General features: G+C 38.5%; 1 protein-coding gene across 1 annotated transcript in view; it reads left to right on the forward strand.

Annotated features, from left to right (window-relative positions):
• Positions 1 to 432: 432 nt before the first annotated feature.
• Positions 433 to 13,957, forward strand: part of FBXW7 (F-box and WD repeat domain containing 7) — a 128,264-nt gene continuing 114,739 nt past the window's right edge. The window contains exon 1 of the mRNA XM_061374325.1: positions 433 to 706. Coding sequence (XP_061230309.1) covers positions 551 to 706 — 156 coding nt within the window. The 5' untranslated portion in view covers positions 433 to 550. The remainder of the gene's footprint in view (positions 707 to 13,957) is intronic.

Raw genomic sequence — 13,957 nt, forward strand, 5'->3', positions numbered from 1 at the left:
CAAGTAGAGGCATTACAATGGCTTGGCAGCTCCGGACGTGTGCTGAGTGCCGCAGCCGTGCAGAGCGGAGGCCCTCGCTGGCGCGGAGGATGCTGTGGGCGAGCGTCCGGCCGTTCGGGGTGGGGCTCCCGGCTGTGGCTGTTGGCGTAGCCTCCTGGCCGGGACCCAGGCTGGGCAGGCTGCTCTGTGGGCAGGGTGAAACAGGCTGGAAGTGACAGGAGCCACAGAAGAAGTCAGCAAGCAGGCTGGAGAGGCTGCCACCCCAGAATTCACTCCTCTATTAAACAGCTGCCCATCTTTTCAAAGGAGCTTACTTTGCAAAGAGGAGTAGAGAGAAGAACGAACATGTTTTTTAAATGGGAGGTATTACTTGCTGAGGAGACTGTCTGACTTTTTGTTTTTGAGATTTTTTTGTCTTTTTTTTCCCCTTTCCCTTTTCTGTTTAGCAGTCATAATTTTAGCCAGGGAGCTGCAGAATGAGGCAGCTGGCCAATTTTGAGTGTTTATGGGACAGTACGAGTCCTAATTTCTTTAAGAATATACTCATCTGATGAGCAAGTCAATGTGTGGCTGTGGCTGCAGCATTATTTCTTCTTTAATGAAGAGGCTGGGCTGTTCAACCTGCTGCTCCAATCTTCTATCTTGCAGTCATACATCAGAGCAGTTGCAAAGACTATCCATTGAATGTCTCAGTCGGCCAAAGAAGGTAACTATATTTTAAATTTTCACTATACCATTAAAAGGGTGATGTATAATTTGGACGTACATGATAAAAAGACAAATTTCAGAGGTTCTTAGCAGGTTTTTTTTGACCTTGCAGTAACTATCCAATATCATTTTGCCATTATCAGGTTGTGTAGCAATAGAAATGTGCTGCAGTAATTGATTTTGTAATAGGATCAGGTGATTTACTGGCTGCACTGACAACCACTTGCTTGCTTGTTCTGAAACGTGGAGCACTCTAATGGATGTTTTGATTGCAGCCTCGAGTTCCTCTGAAACTGCTGGATGCTCAAAGATGTAACTTCTCATTTGTCAGAATAAACACTTCTCTAGCGGTATCACTGGAAATTCAGTGAATATTTAAATACTGACTCTTCAGATTCAGGATTCTTTGTAAAATCCTTTCTGTGTAGAAGCGGAAATTGTCTTAGTCAACTTCATGCATGTCAACTTATCCCCTTTCCTGATAGCCACTTGAAACACATTAATGCATGTGCTTTATGCGTTTCCTGAGAATTTTGTCTGTGCTAAATGTATTCCAAGTCTGTGCCTAGAGGAGAGTATACAGCAATTATTTGTGGATTGCTATTAAATGTAATAATTTTCATATATTACGCTTTGGAAACAGAAATCTGTCTCTAATTAGAAAACAAACCAAACTGAACTAAACAAAACCCACTCTGTATCAGAATATAGATGTTACTGTAGAAGTCTTCTACAGTGGGAGATGTGATCCAGTGAATGAAATTGGGGAGCTTAATAGGGTCCACCTTTTGGACCAAGCTGTCTTAGGCTTATAAAATTGAATTGTCTTAAACTCTTAGAGCTTTTAAGATATGTAGTACACCATTAATTTCCAGGTTAATTGGAGAGTCATATGAGTGCAGAGTGTGTTACAGTGGTTATTAATAGTATATACCTAATTCTTTTAATTTTTAAAAGAAGTCTTAGTTCTTCCCAGTTATTGTGCAAGAATAAACATGCCCTTCTCAATGTTTTTTTCACTGTTAACGTGTTATATCACATAAGAATGAAAATGTAAAACCAGAAAAACCCATGGAGTTATGAAAAGTGGCTTTTAATTGTTGTTTTTTCAATTTTGAAGTGAAAACTGATGGGAAAAACTTGCAGCAGGAAGTAGAAGTGTCTCAATTGGACCTCAAAATAAGAAACAGCCAAAAGATAACTTCAGCATACAGGAATTTAGAGAATGGCACTCACTTTGTCCTGAAGACATCGGTATGCTGTGTACTATAGGTGATTGAATAACTAATTACCAAGATCAAATATGTAACAATTTCTCAAGTAATCATATATATGCAGTGATTTAAATGGCCTGAAGTAAATCAAGGTGGCTGGATTTGAAATTGTTGAAACTAATCATGATTAAACTAAACTGAAAAGTTAGTATTTTTCAACAAGTTCTCACTTGATAAAAATCAGTGAGCAAGAAACACTTGATTTAAACCAATAGGTTTTAACTTTGTTTTTCCATTTATACCTCAGACAAGCCAACTAAAAGAAAATGGTTTCTTTTTTTATAATTTTTTACACCTTTATCTTAATGAGGAGGAGATACCTGCATTTGTTCATGTAGTTCAGGTTCTTCTCAGCTGTTTGGTTTGGGTTTGTTGTAGTGTGGCTTGTTTGGTGTTGTGAAATGGGTATGAGTGCCTTTGTAGAAATAGGTTTCTATCTCACCAATTTATACGTGTGAAAAGAAACCCAAATTCCTATTTCACCAGCATACAATACGTGTTTTCAGTCTGAAAGAACTGGGCATTGTTTTGGAGTAGCAGAATGAGTCCAAGCATGTTTTCTGAACCTGAAGAAGAGTAGTGTTCAAGGGTGGTGATGATGGTCGGGGGTAGCACTTCACTGAGCTTGGGTTGCAGCATTAACTTAATGATTATTGAGTTCAGTGATTTGACTTTAAAAAATCTGTGTGTGGAGGCAACAGTCTTGCAGTGTTTCACCTGTTTACATTGCCTTAAAAGACATTAGGAAATGCAACTATTAGCTGTAGAGAGAGATCAATTAAAAATCACTTCCATTTAAAGGAGTTGATGAAGAAAAATAAGCTTAAATAGTTTGTTTTTATTTTTTATACATCTTAAGGTTAGTTTATAACTACATGGGAATTTTGCCCCCATGATGATGTATTCGTATAAAAGTATTTGAGAAAGTTGATGTCATCTGTTGTATTTTGTGATTCTAAACACAATGAGAAAAGAGCTAATGAAATGTGTTCTGCAGTTCAAGAGAAAAATCTTTTAAATTACTAAGGAAAGTAGTTGGAAAGAATTACTTTTTTTTTTTTTCAGAGAAAATGGAAAATAGGCTTGTTTTGTAAAATAGTAGCATTTTGTGTACAGAACTGCAGTGCAAAACATGCAGCTCCATGAAACTATAGCGAGGGCAGAGAGAAAAGGGCCTTTCTGTTAAGAGTGAAATGTTACTGAAGTGATAGTAAATACTGGAATATGTGCTGTGGGAGTACTGTTACACTAATGGAGCGGAAGGAGTAATGGAGCTAATGGAACAGTAGTATCAGAATCATTGAAATTGGATTTAGCAGTCTGAAAGGTCAGCTGGAGACTTGTCAAAGTGCCTCTAGTGCATGTTGGTGACCCTTGGGTCCAAGGTGCCCATGGCCAGCCGCTGCACCCTTACTGTGGGCTCCCAACTCCCACTGCACAATCACGTCTGGGGCAGATATGCAGGTAGACCTGGGGCAGATATGCATGTTACTTCAGGTACAAGCACCTAAGTGGAGCTATAATTAACAAAAGCCAGCTCTTTGCCAGATTTAAAATGAGGGTAGTTGTTTTCTTATTAAGCTGTAAGATACTTGTAGTGGGAGCTGCTACAGTATGTCTGCAAAGGACTTGTTTTCTAAAGAAATTGTCATGGAACAAAATTGAGTGTGTAAAACATTAGGCTAAACATTATAGTAAAAGCCTATATTAAAGTTGAAGAGAAACTGTCTTTATCTTAAATTGTATATTCATTGCTGAAAATTAACCTTGTTAATTAGGCCTTAGCATTTGCCAGAATTGGTTGAATTGTGAAATTGATTTAATGGGATGATTTTGCAGGCTTAAGATGTTGCCTGTTTAAAATTTTCCCAAAATGAAAGCAGAAGAAATGTTCCAACAAATTAGATTGCTTTATGTTTTATTTTAAAGAACCATGCGAGAGAATTACATTGGTTTTATTAAAGTCAACATTGCTAATATACCTTTTATATTCCTTAGCAGAAGTCTTAGGGGTGTTTTCCAGAGAAACACTGACAAAATGATGTTTCCTGGAAGAAAAACACCATTTTTAACCAGTCTAGCTTAGTCTTATTTTGTTGAAATGTGGTAGTACTATGTTCTTGTGCTGTTTCGCATAGTCTGATTTTGTTGAAATGTGGTAGCACTATGTTCTTGTGCTGTTTCGCATAGCCATGCTAGCTTCTGGGGAAACTGGAAGCGTTACCACATTGTGAATGCTTGCTACCAATAAAAGTCTTGTACTTCTGTTTAGTGATCTCTTTGCAAAAATCAGATGATCTTTAAGGTCCCGTCCAACCCTAACCATTCTATAATTCTACGATTAAGTGAAAAAGATCACTTTTGAAATATTTCAGTCTTTTGTTTGAGAAGTTCTTACATTTTCTCTCCATTCTGGAAATGGAGCACAGACCTACATTCCCTTCTGATTTAGAATTACAGTGATACAGGTAGCACTGGATGAAGAGTTGGACATGAACAACATACATTGTAATGACATCATCAGTCTCTGTGGAAAGCAGAAGTAGCTCTGTCTTCCTGGCTGGTGTGTGGCAGGGCAAGCAGGTTCCCTGCTTTCACTTTGCCAGTGCTTGCCCTGGCGAGCAGATGCTTCTGGGGAGAGATATGGCTGAGCAGGGAAGCAGTTCTGGGGGTCAGGCTGTAATGCTTCCTGTTTGCATCATACTGGGGGTGTTTGAATTAGGATGAGAAGTGAGGCTAGAGAATGAGAGTTTTTGCATGACTGTGGAAGCAACGTAGCTAGGTTAAAAGTTATTTCTAGTGATCTTAACTGATATAGTAGGGTTGGGATCTTGTCAGTAAGCAAAGTCTGTTTCTAATGCAGAGTTGTGGAGTGAAAGCAAGCACTTAGGTATTTGTGAATGCCTGTGTAGCTAAAGACAAAAGATAATGATCTTCTAAACTGTGTTTTTCACTCTCCCTGAACTTCCAGATCAGCTGAAGGCTTCTGTACCCGATTACTTAATGAGGAACCGATAAGATTGATTGATTGCTTCCCTCCCTTGTATTTTCAGTAGGAGCAAATACTAGTCCACTGGCAATTGCAGGTCATTTTAGCGCCTGTTCTAAACCTAACTTGAATTAAATCTGGAATAAGATAATGTGACTGAAAACAGATGCATGGCATATCTTGCACCTCAGAATTTATCAGATATGCTCATTTTGTGAGAATGGCTATTATGCCTTCTTATATGTTTAGTTTTCATCTCAAAGTGGAAAAGTACCAGTAGTGGAAGAAATGCTTGGAAAAAAAAAAGGGGGAAAAAATCAAGAAGTCCTGCATGAAATTGTGGAAGACTTGAGGAAGCTAAAAATGGATTACTAAGGGGAGAAGCAATAAGTTATAAGGAACTAGAAGCAGGCAGGAACTTTATCAGAGAGTCAAAAACCTTACTGTGAGCCACTGACCTTATTTTCCGTGTATATATGAATCTTGAATAGCTGCTGAATTACATGGATTTTTTTCTTTCATTTGCAAATAGTGGTGCAGTGTATGTATATAAAAATACAAGAGTTATAGCTGGGATTTGTGTTTTCTGGTTTGCTTCCTGCAGGCTTCCAAATTGGTGTCATTGGAAACTTACCTGGGATCTGAATGTCAAGCTTCATTCTCTAAGAAATAAAATTTGTGATCATAATTCTGCATTTTAGATAGCGGCCCTAATGTTTCTAAAAGGAACCTGGTAACTCCCACATGGCTAAACTTAGTTCTGCTGAGAATATATATATATTCTTAGCAGTGTTTCCCAGAATATATAGAATATATATATTCTAAGAATATATCTTGTATGTTAAAGACAAGTAAAAATCAAAGCTTTAAGTAGACTGAAGAGAAAATAAAACTCTAGATATATCTTACTAAAAAAGTACAATTGTGCTTTTTTAGGTCAAGACCCTTGGTAAATTTAATTCTTTTTGTAAATGGATTTTCATATATAAATGCTATGTCATACAGATGCCAAACACTAAAAGTTCCTAGCTTCTCTTTCCTGTGGAGATACCTACTTTGCATATTTTGTGTATGGTAGAACAAAACCAAGTAACACGCAACAATGGCATGAAGTATTTCACCTGAGTAAGCAGATAGGTATTTTTGGGAACTTCCTTGTTTGTGCCATCTTATGTCTACTTTCTGGGTTGAGAGGTTAGCATAATCGTAAGGGTGGAGAGGGTAAAATGACTGTGAATACCTCAAGGTATGAGTTTAGCATTGAATAGCATTAGACATTCTAGACAATCTGGAGGCAAGAACCATGCTTGGTGGTGTTTGAATGAGGAGATGGTGGTGAGGGTGCCGAACCAAGAGAGAGGAAGCTTTCTGTGTGTGGGAGACAGCAGACTATGCTGAGGAGCTAAGCAAGGGACATTTCTAAGATCAGAGGAACCACTATGATTCTGTAGTCAGACCATCTGCATAGTGCAGCACAGGATTCCGCTTGTGCTGTAACCCCGAGTTTGAGGCTCAACAGTAACAGTGTTCAGAGCTAAATCGTACCACTCGTTCTCTTGATGCAGGCTGTTCTGTAACATGGAGACCTAATCCAGCTTTTGTTGCATTGTCATCTATTAACTCTTTAAAGAGTCCTTCTTCCTGTGTTAGTGTTTCAATTTTCCTTGGTCTTTGTCAAGCCTAAGTGGTTTCTCTCTTTCACTTCTTTTTTTTTTTTTTTTAAACAGCATCACATAATTTCTTTCCTGCTGTTGGCAAAACAGGAAAAATGATGACAACCCAGCAAACAGTAACATTTTGTGGTAAAATGCTATTACTGTCATCAATATTGTCATTATCAAGATAACAGCAATGTAAGAGATAGCAAAACCATTGCAATATCCTTTTGCTCAAAGCTGAATGTAGGGAGGGGAGAAATCGATTTCAGAAATAAATGAGATTTCCCAAAAAGTCCTAATTGGGACAGTTTACCAGAATAGTAGAGTTTTTCTTCATCCCAGCAGGCTGACATTGCAAATCCTGATTTTTAGTAGACTCACTTTCTTAAAAAATGGTATTATAAGTGCTACAACGGTGGTAGCCGTGTTAATATTATTTAAAGACTGAGATTCTGGGGTTCAAATTAAGTATTGCCAATTTTAATAAAACCAGTTTTCTATACAATCTCAATAACTCCCCTTCCTCACTCCCCCCCTGCCTGCTCAGCCCCCCCCCAAAGGTTGCTTTTTACTCATTAAATTACACAAGACAGCAATGAGCCATAGGGAGTGAAATGTCATCACAGCAATAAAGAAATTCACATCCTTGGAACAAAAACGAATATGCGTGCTTGGTGTGACTGGTTTGCAAGGCCCTCCAAGAAACTTCCTACCTACTGGTAGCTTAATGCTCCTGTGAATGCATTTTTATTTTACAGAGTACCAGACTTTTCTGTTTAGGACTTTGTGCTGTGACTCAGAGCCTGTTCACTTCCAGCCTTAGTAGATGGTATTCAGGGGCACAGGAATAAAGCTGATGCAGTAAGTACTGTTCTGGCTGTTCTTCCAACACTGAGTTGCTTAAAAATCTGTTACATCCTCATAAGCTAAATGCTATACTCTGCTCAGTGTTTTAGTAAAGTGATTGCAAAGACTTTTTTCTTATACTTTTTTTTTTAAAGCTTCTGTTCTGAAGCTTTCAAAAAATTGTTTTCTCAGTACTGTTTTATTCCTGTTCTAGTTGTGTTTTATCTGCAACCTTAACCGTCTTTGCAGTTGTACTGCAGTGTAAGAAAAACAGAAACAAATATCTGAAGGGGGCCTGCACGGATGCTGAAGAGGCACTCTTCATCACAGACTGTAGTGATAGGAAAAGGGTTAATGGGTTTGAACTTAAACAGGCAAAGTTCAGGTTAGATATAAGGAAGTTTTTCACTCTGAGGGGGGTGAGGCACTGGAATGGGTTTCCCAAAAAAGTTGTGAATGCTCCATCGCTTGCAGTGTTCAAGGCCAGGCTGGCAAGAGCCTTGGGCAACATGGTCTAGTGTGAGGCGTCCCTGCCCATGATATGTTATGCTTTATAGATAATATTAGAATCAGACTGTAGGTTTAACAGCATGTTCTCCATGGACTTCAAAAGATACATATTTTTTATTAATACATGTATTTTTTCTAAATTCTGTAAGAATCCTCTTTCTTCCTTTATCCTCCCTGTTGAGATGTCTGATGATTCTATATTGATCCGCTAAAAGGGTTTTCAGTGAAGCTTTTTACTTGATGTAGGCTGTCTTTTTAATTATAGCTACGCCACTGTGCTGTGCAGAACTCTGTAGTTAGGGTTGTGTCAGCACTTACATTTTAAATCTCTCATTTTTATCAGCAACTTAGTATTTACAGTAAAAAATTACTTTGAGGTAAATCATAGCAAGATCTTAGCCTTCAGGGTAAGTGAATAAGAGTTCACTATATTAAAAACTATTCAGATGAATCTGAGTTAATGAAAGGTTATAATCTTCTCTTTTATACACGCACTCTGTATGCCTGCAGCTAATGTTTTGTTTGGTTTTTGTTTGGGTTTCGTTTTTTTTAAGTCTCTTTTCTTACTTGGGGTATTGTCATTTGGCATCTACAAAGCAGCACAATTTCATTACTCCATTTCTCTGAGAACCTCTAAGGGAACTCCAGTAGCTCCTGAGCCTGCATGCGTCTTTGTCTTGGTTCCTTCCTTTCCTTTCTCTCCACCCAAACCTGCAGTTGGTCTGAGGAGGGGAACTAACAGCAATGAAGGATGTCAGTCTCTGTTGTGTTGTTTGCTATATGTATTCTTCCCAAATGTTTAATCCCACATAAGAAAGTATGTGTGCAATAAGGTACTTTCTCCTTATTTTACAAACATAAAGCTACTACTGTAAATGAATGTTTCTCATATTGCAGACTGAGGCTGTTGGAAATGCTGTGCGTTAGATCCCTATGCTGGCTCACAATGCAGAGCGCAAGAGCTGGGCCCTAGTGAAGAGAGCCTAATTGAACAGGCCTTTTCTGGAATGGTGTTAGTGGTAATGTCTACCCTTTGCATGAAAGGATGATGGCAAGAGCGCTGAAGGCCAGTTTCTGTTTCTTCGTGATTCTGCAAGGGCGTAAGCACATCACTTTTTCTAGAAGAGTGCTGAGAAATTGTTTGGGTGGGGGCATCTGTTGTGGTGTGTAAGCCACTGTGTGATCAAGGGTGAGGGGGAAGAAAGCAAGAAGAAAGAAAGATTTTGCAGACTTGGTGTACTTTGCCTGAGTTTGGGGAAGAGATGCCCAGGTACCAGAATCTGCGCCCTGTGTTATTTCTAGGTCTGTCTTGAAAACTTGCTAACAATATAGAAAGAATAGGACTAAAACATAGCTTTCCCTCCTAGCTGACACCCTAGCAACTGGTTAGAGTCCTTGTTCCTTTTGTTATTATGTGCTGTCTTGTTAAAATGCTCTACTGAAGGGAAATAAATGCTGGTTTCAGTCTCCTTCATCAGATTTCACGCTGATAATGTTCATGTATGTTTCTTTATTGCTCATCTAACTGAACCTGACATACAGACTGTAAAATCTTCTGACATTTTTCCTTAATTTTTGCTTTAGGGCCAGGTGTTAGCCTGGTTATCAGGCCTTTCTGTGATGGGGAAATGCTAGAGGAAAAAGGAACGTAATCAGCACAGTCAGCTTGTGATGGCTCCAACAAGCTAAAAGGAGAGGGAAGAGGTGTAGTGCTCAGGAAATCGAGTTTGAATGAAGAGTTGGAGTTGTAGCGTAGCTGTGCTTTGAACTCTGTTATAGATGCAAGTCTGAATTTCAGAGGAATTTGGTATCACAGTTAAGTTCAGCATAGCTGACCTTGGCAAAGTCTGTGCAGGCCTGTCTGCTGCAGAAGGGAGACAAAAATCACTCCAGCTACAAAGCATACATACACACTATAACATTAAGCATTCTAGAAAATATATATAGTATAACCTGGAAACTTCCACTGAATAATGAAGGTGGAAAGTACCTCACTGAATACACCTTGTTTGCATTCTGTGGGCAGGTTGATAGGCCCTGAGGGCAAAAGCTGGTATGTGAGAGGTTGTTGTAATGCATGGGCAGGAAGAAGTTGGACTGACAAAGCAACCATGTTCTTGATCCTTGGTTTACTTTTCACTTTTTCAAAGACTTTTTGCAGGAAAGAATATTTAATAAACCTCACTTTATAAATGGGGAAACAGACTCTGAAAGTCAAGAGGCTGAAGGTACCTCTTCTGGCCCCTGGCAATTCTGAGCAGGGAAACCAACTCTCCTCAGATTGTTTTCAGCTGTTTTCCCCCTGTATCACATTTTCTTTTTACAGCTCTTCCTTTGTGGGAAAAACACCAAGAAAAGTTAAGTCTTGAGTGACTGAAAGGTGGAGAAACACCCATAGGGTGTTCCAAGTACCTTAAAAAGGTGACTTCCCCTTCATATAGCTGGAGAAAAAGGGCATAAGGAAGATAGTGACTCAACTGAATTCTCACATCTAGAGTTGGGATAAAAATCAAATCCAGCTATACAGATCCAGCATGAATTCAGGATGTTGAAGTTTTCACAATAAAGTCTTAATAGGTACTAAGCACTTCAGATGTCATTGGATGTACTGAATGTGTCAGTAGCAGTAAGTGGGCACAGGATTTGATTTCTTTACAGGTCAGTAGGAGAGGCTATAACACTGTTAGTGCAAAAAGTGGCCATTTGTGGAATAGTGTGTTGCAGAAGTGCTAAAAAACAGTGGCATCAGATTCTTGTAATTTATGGAAGACCCTTAACGTCCTCTTTTGTCCACTGATGAGAGAAGCACCCTTTCAAACTAGATCTCCACATACTGAATGAAGTGGATGCTGTTGAAATGTGTGTAGTTGATCTTTGACTTTCAGAATTAAAATTCTAAGTGTGGAAACTGTAGAAAATAACGCATACAACAAGTACCTGCTTGTGGGAATAGCTGAGAAATATAAAGGTGATGGCAGTTTATTGACTGTTTCCAGTTTATTTTAGCCATTGCATCTGGAAAGGTCTTGTATTGGCACATGCAGCTTTACAGGTGTTTGTGACTTTGGTTCCATGAGCAGGAAAATGTAAGTACTTGAATATTTAAACCTTGTGCTATCACTTGCAGAGTGATGGCTATGGTAAATGTCCTGATGACATATATTATATAAGATATAATTAGGTGACAGATGGTGTCAAACTTCACTTGCAGTTGTAGTTGGCATAGTTTTTTGAGGAGGGAACGGTAAGGACACACTGGTATTTTTGTACTTTATTTAGCCACTTCTAATCACAAATGGCAGATTTTGTGCATTTACTCATGCTGTTTGAATGCAGTTACACTTTTGGTTCTAAAAAGCAAGTTCTCAGATGGCCGGTTAAGATATCCTTGATGCTGAGGAAGGCAGGTACTACTGCTGTATAACTTTAGGCTTCTTTTTTAGTGTGTGACCGTACAGTGGTTAATTGTATCTTGACAGGCCTTCTTATCATAGTAGCAGGACTGATATTCCTAGAACCATGAGTCCAGTATGTTCCACTGTAAAACTTGCTAGAACTGTAATTATCATCAAGTACTGCTAATACATGAAGACTTTTCTCTTTAGTTGGTTTATATTAATGATTGTACTGATGACTGGTAAATAACTTCTGTAAACTTGGGTAAAGTCTATTGCAAACAGAAGGTCTGGTTAACTTTCATGCAAGGATTGTAGTACGGTCTTTCATTTGCTCAGGCAGAATGCAAGAAGGCATTATTTGGTTCATAACTCATTGGATCCTGTTGTAGGTCTGTCATACCATCTCTATATAACTCTGCTCTCTCTGAGAGTTCCATGCAAAGATGAACAGAATTTTTTTTGCTGCTTTCACATGATGTGAAACTTGGGTTGTAATTTAGCAGCACTTAAGGTTCAGGACTGTACACAATTTTACACAAGCACATGTTGGGTATGTTAAATAAAAGGGAGTTCAGAGAGATGAGGATATTTTGAAAATGCTTCTAAGCATTGTAGCTACTTTAGACATTAGTGTAGTTGGTGAACTAGTTTAACTTATTGTTAGTTTCCATTTTGAAAGTTTTGCTCTAACAGCGTCAGTAATATGCTGCAAGGACAATGCTGCTTGGACTCCATCTCCACTGTTAGGTAAACTTTAAATATTAAATTAAGGAATTGAGTTCTTGGCCTTTATGACAGTGTTCCTCTTCTCGGTGCACAAAGCCAATTTATTTTGAAGCATAAAATAAGCAGTTGAGTACTAATGTTATGAAGTCTATATTTCTGCTTGTTTCAGCTGTTACTAAATATAAAAATTGATATGCTGGAACACTTACTCCTGAGTCGTTGTCTCTTTCCAAGCCCTACATAATACAGTAGATCAATAATGCACTTGCATGGCTTTGGGCATTGAACAGATCTGATCCTGTTTGCTCTGTATCTAGTAATGAATTATCTATAATTCGTCTGAGACCTTATACTGTATAATTTATTCTACTGTTCGCATTTTTTTTTCTTGCTATCCCTTACACTTCAATTCTAGTTGTATGCTGTCACATGTGCCTGGAATATTCTCTGTTATGGCACACAGCTTCTAACTTCACCTTCCAATTTTTTTTCCAATTTTTTTCTCAAAATACAGGTTTCCTGTGATCTCAAGCCCCACTTTCCTGTGTTACTACTTTTAATTTCCTTAAACAGCAGAGGAACAACTTAAAAGCAGCATATCTGTCCCACTGCAAGCAACTAATTACATATCTTAATTTTACATATTCCTTCTCTTCTTGGTCTGAGACTTTGGATTTTTTTGGAGCAGATACTGTCCTTTAGACAGTATAGATGATGGCCTCTGTTGTACAAGAGCCACTTGGCTCATTCCCTCTGGAAGGGTATGTGTGCATCGGCCCTGTGCTGGTTCTACTCCTGCAGATACCAAGAACTTCAACAGACTTTCCCAAAATCAACTGAGGCATTTCAGCTGTGGGGTATTGTATAGTGGAAATGGAAGATGTAAAGGTATGGCAGTCTTTCTTCCCGCTCAGGATTTCTTTCAAAAGGGAGCAGAGGTTTTACAGGCCACTTTGTTACTATCTTTTACAACCCCTGCTGTCTTTCATTATTACTGAAGCATGCAGTCCCAAATGTGTGGTCATTACATGAGCAAATAAATGAATACTCAAAACCAACTGCAGATACTTTCAGAATTAACAAAGAATGTTCTCATCAGACATTTTGGACTTCTTGCTGCATTTTGTAAGCAAGTCCTTTATAAAATGTGAATGAATGCATGATCCATGAGTGTTAATTTTTGAGGATTTTATGTTAACTTCTGAAATAGTGTATGGCAGTGCTGCTGCCAGGGCAGAAATGCTTCAGGTGATGTAAATGACCTGTGTTTTATTTCTTCTACTTTAACAACAACATCTGTGAATATCAAAAGGCAGTAGTTGTTTCTGTGTTCAGTTGTGATCTTTCCCATTGCTACTTATTGATGAGGATTTGGTAAGTAACACTGTGTACTTAACACTGGCACTGTTTTCTATAGCTAGAAATTCCTAATTCTTTGATCTGTTGCATCGTCATGAAGTATCTTACTTCTCCCACCCCACCCCCTGTCTTGAAATTGTCTGTCTTCATAAGGTTTCTCAGGATGCTCAGTTTTGAAAGTGACTGCCAAAGAAGCAGGTAGCTCACCTGTTAGGGTAGTGAGGTAGTGAGGATCTTTCTGGTGATTTCAGTTGACCAGTTCTCTATTCCTCGTTTATCTGTAAAAAAATAGAATAAGATTATTTTACTCTTGGAAAATATTCAGTATTTTAACTGCATTTGCAGTTTGTTCTGTGATTAAATAAGAGAAGTGGCAGCAGTTTGTCTCTAAATATCATTTGTACAGTTCTTGGGATTTCTGGGATGTGTTAAAACTTTAACAGGGGAAGTTTAGATTGGATATAAGGAAGAAGTTCTTTACTGTGAGGG

The sequence above is a fragment of the Neopsephotus bourkii genome, unplaced genomic scaffold (genome assembly GCF_033783945.1).
Source record: "Neopsephotus bourkii isolate Nb327-2 ecotype Australia unplaced genomic scaffold, CSIRO-AGI_Nbou_v1 NB_168, whole genome shotgun sequence".
In the NCBI taxonomy this organism is placed as follows: Eukaryota; Metazoa; Chordata; class Aves; order Psittaciformes; family Psittacidae; genus Neopsephotus; species Neopsephotus bourkii.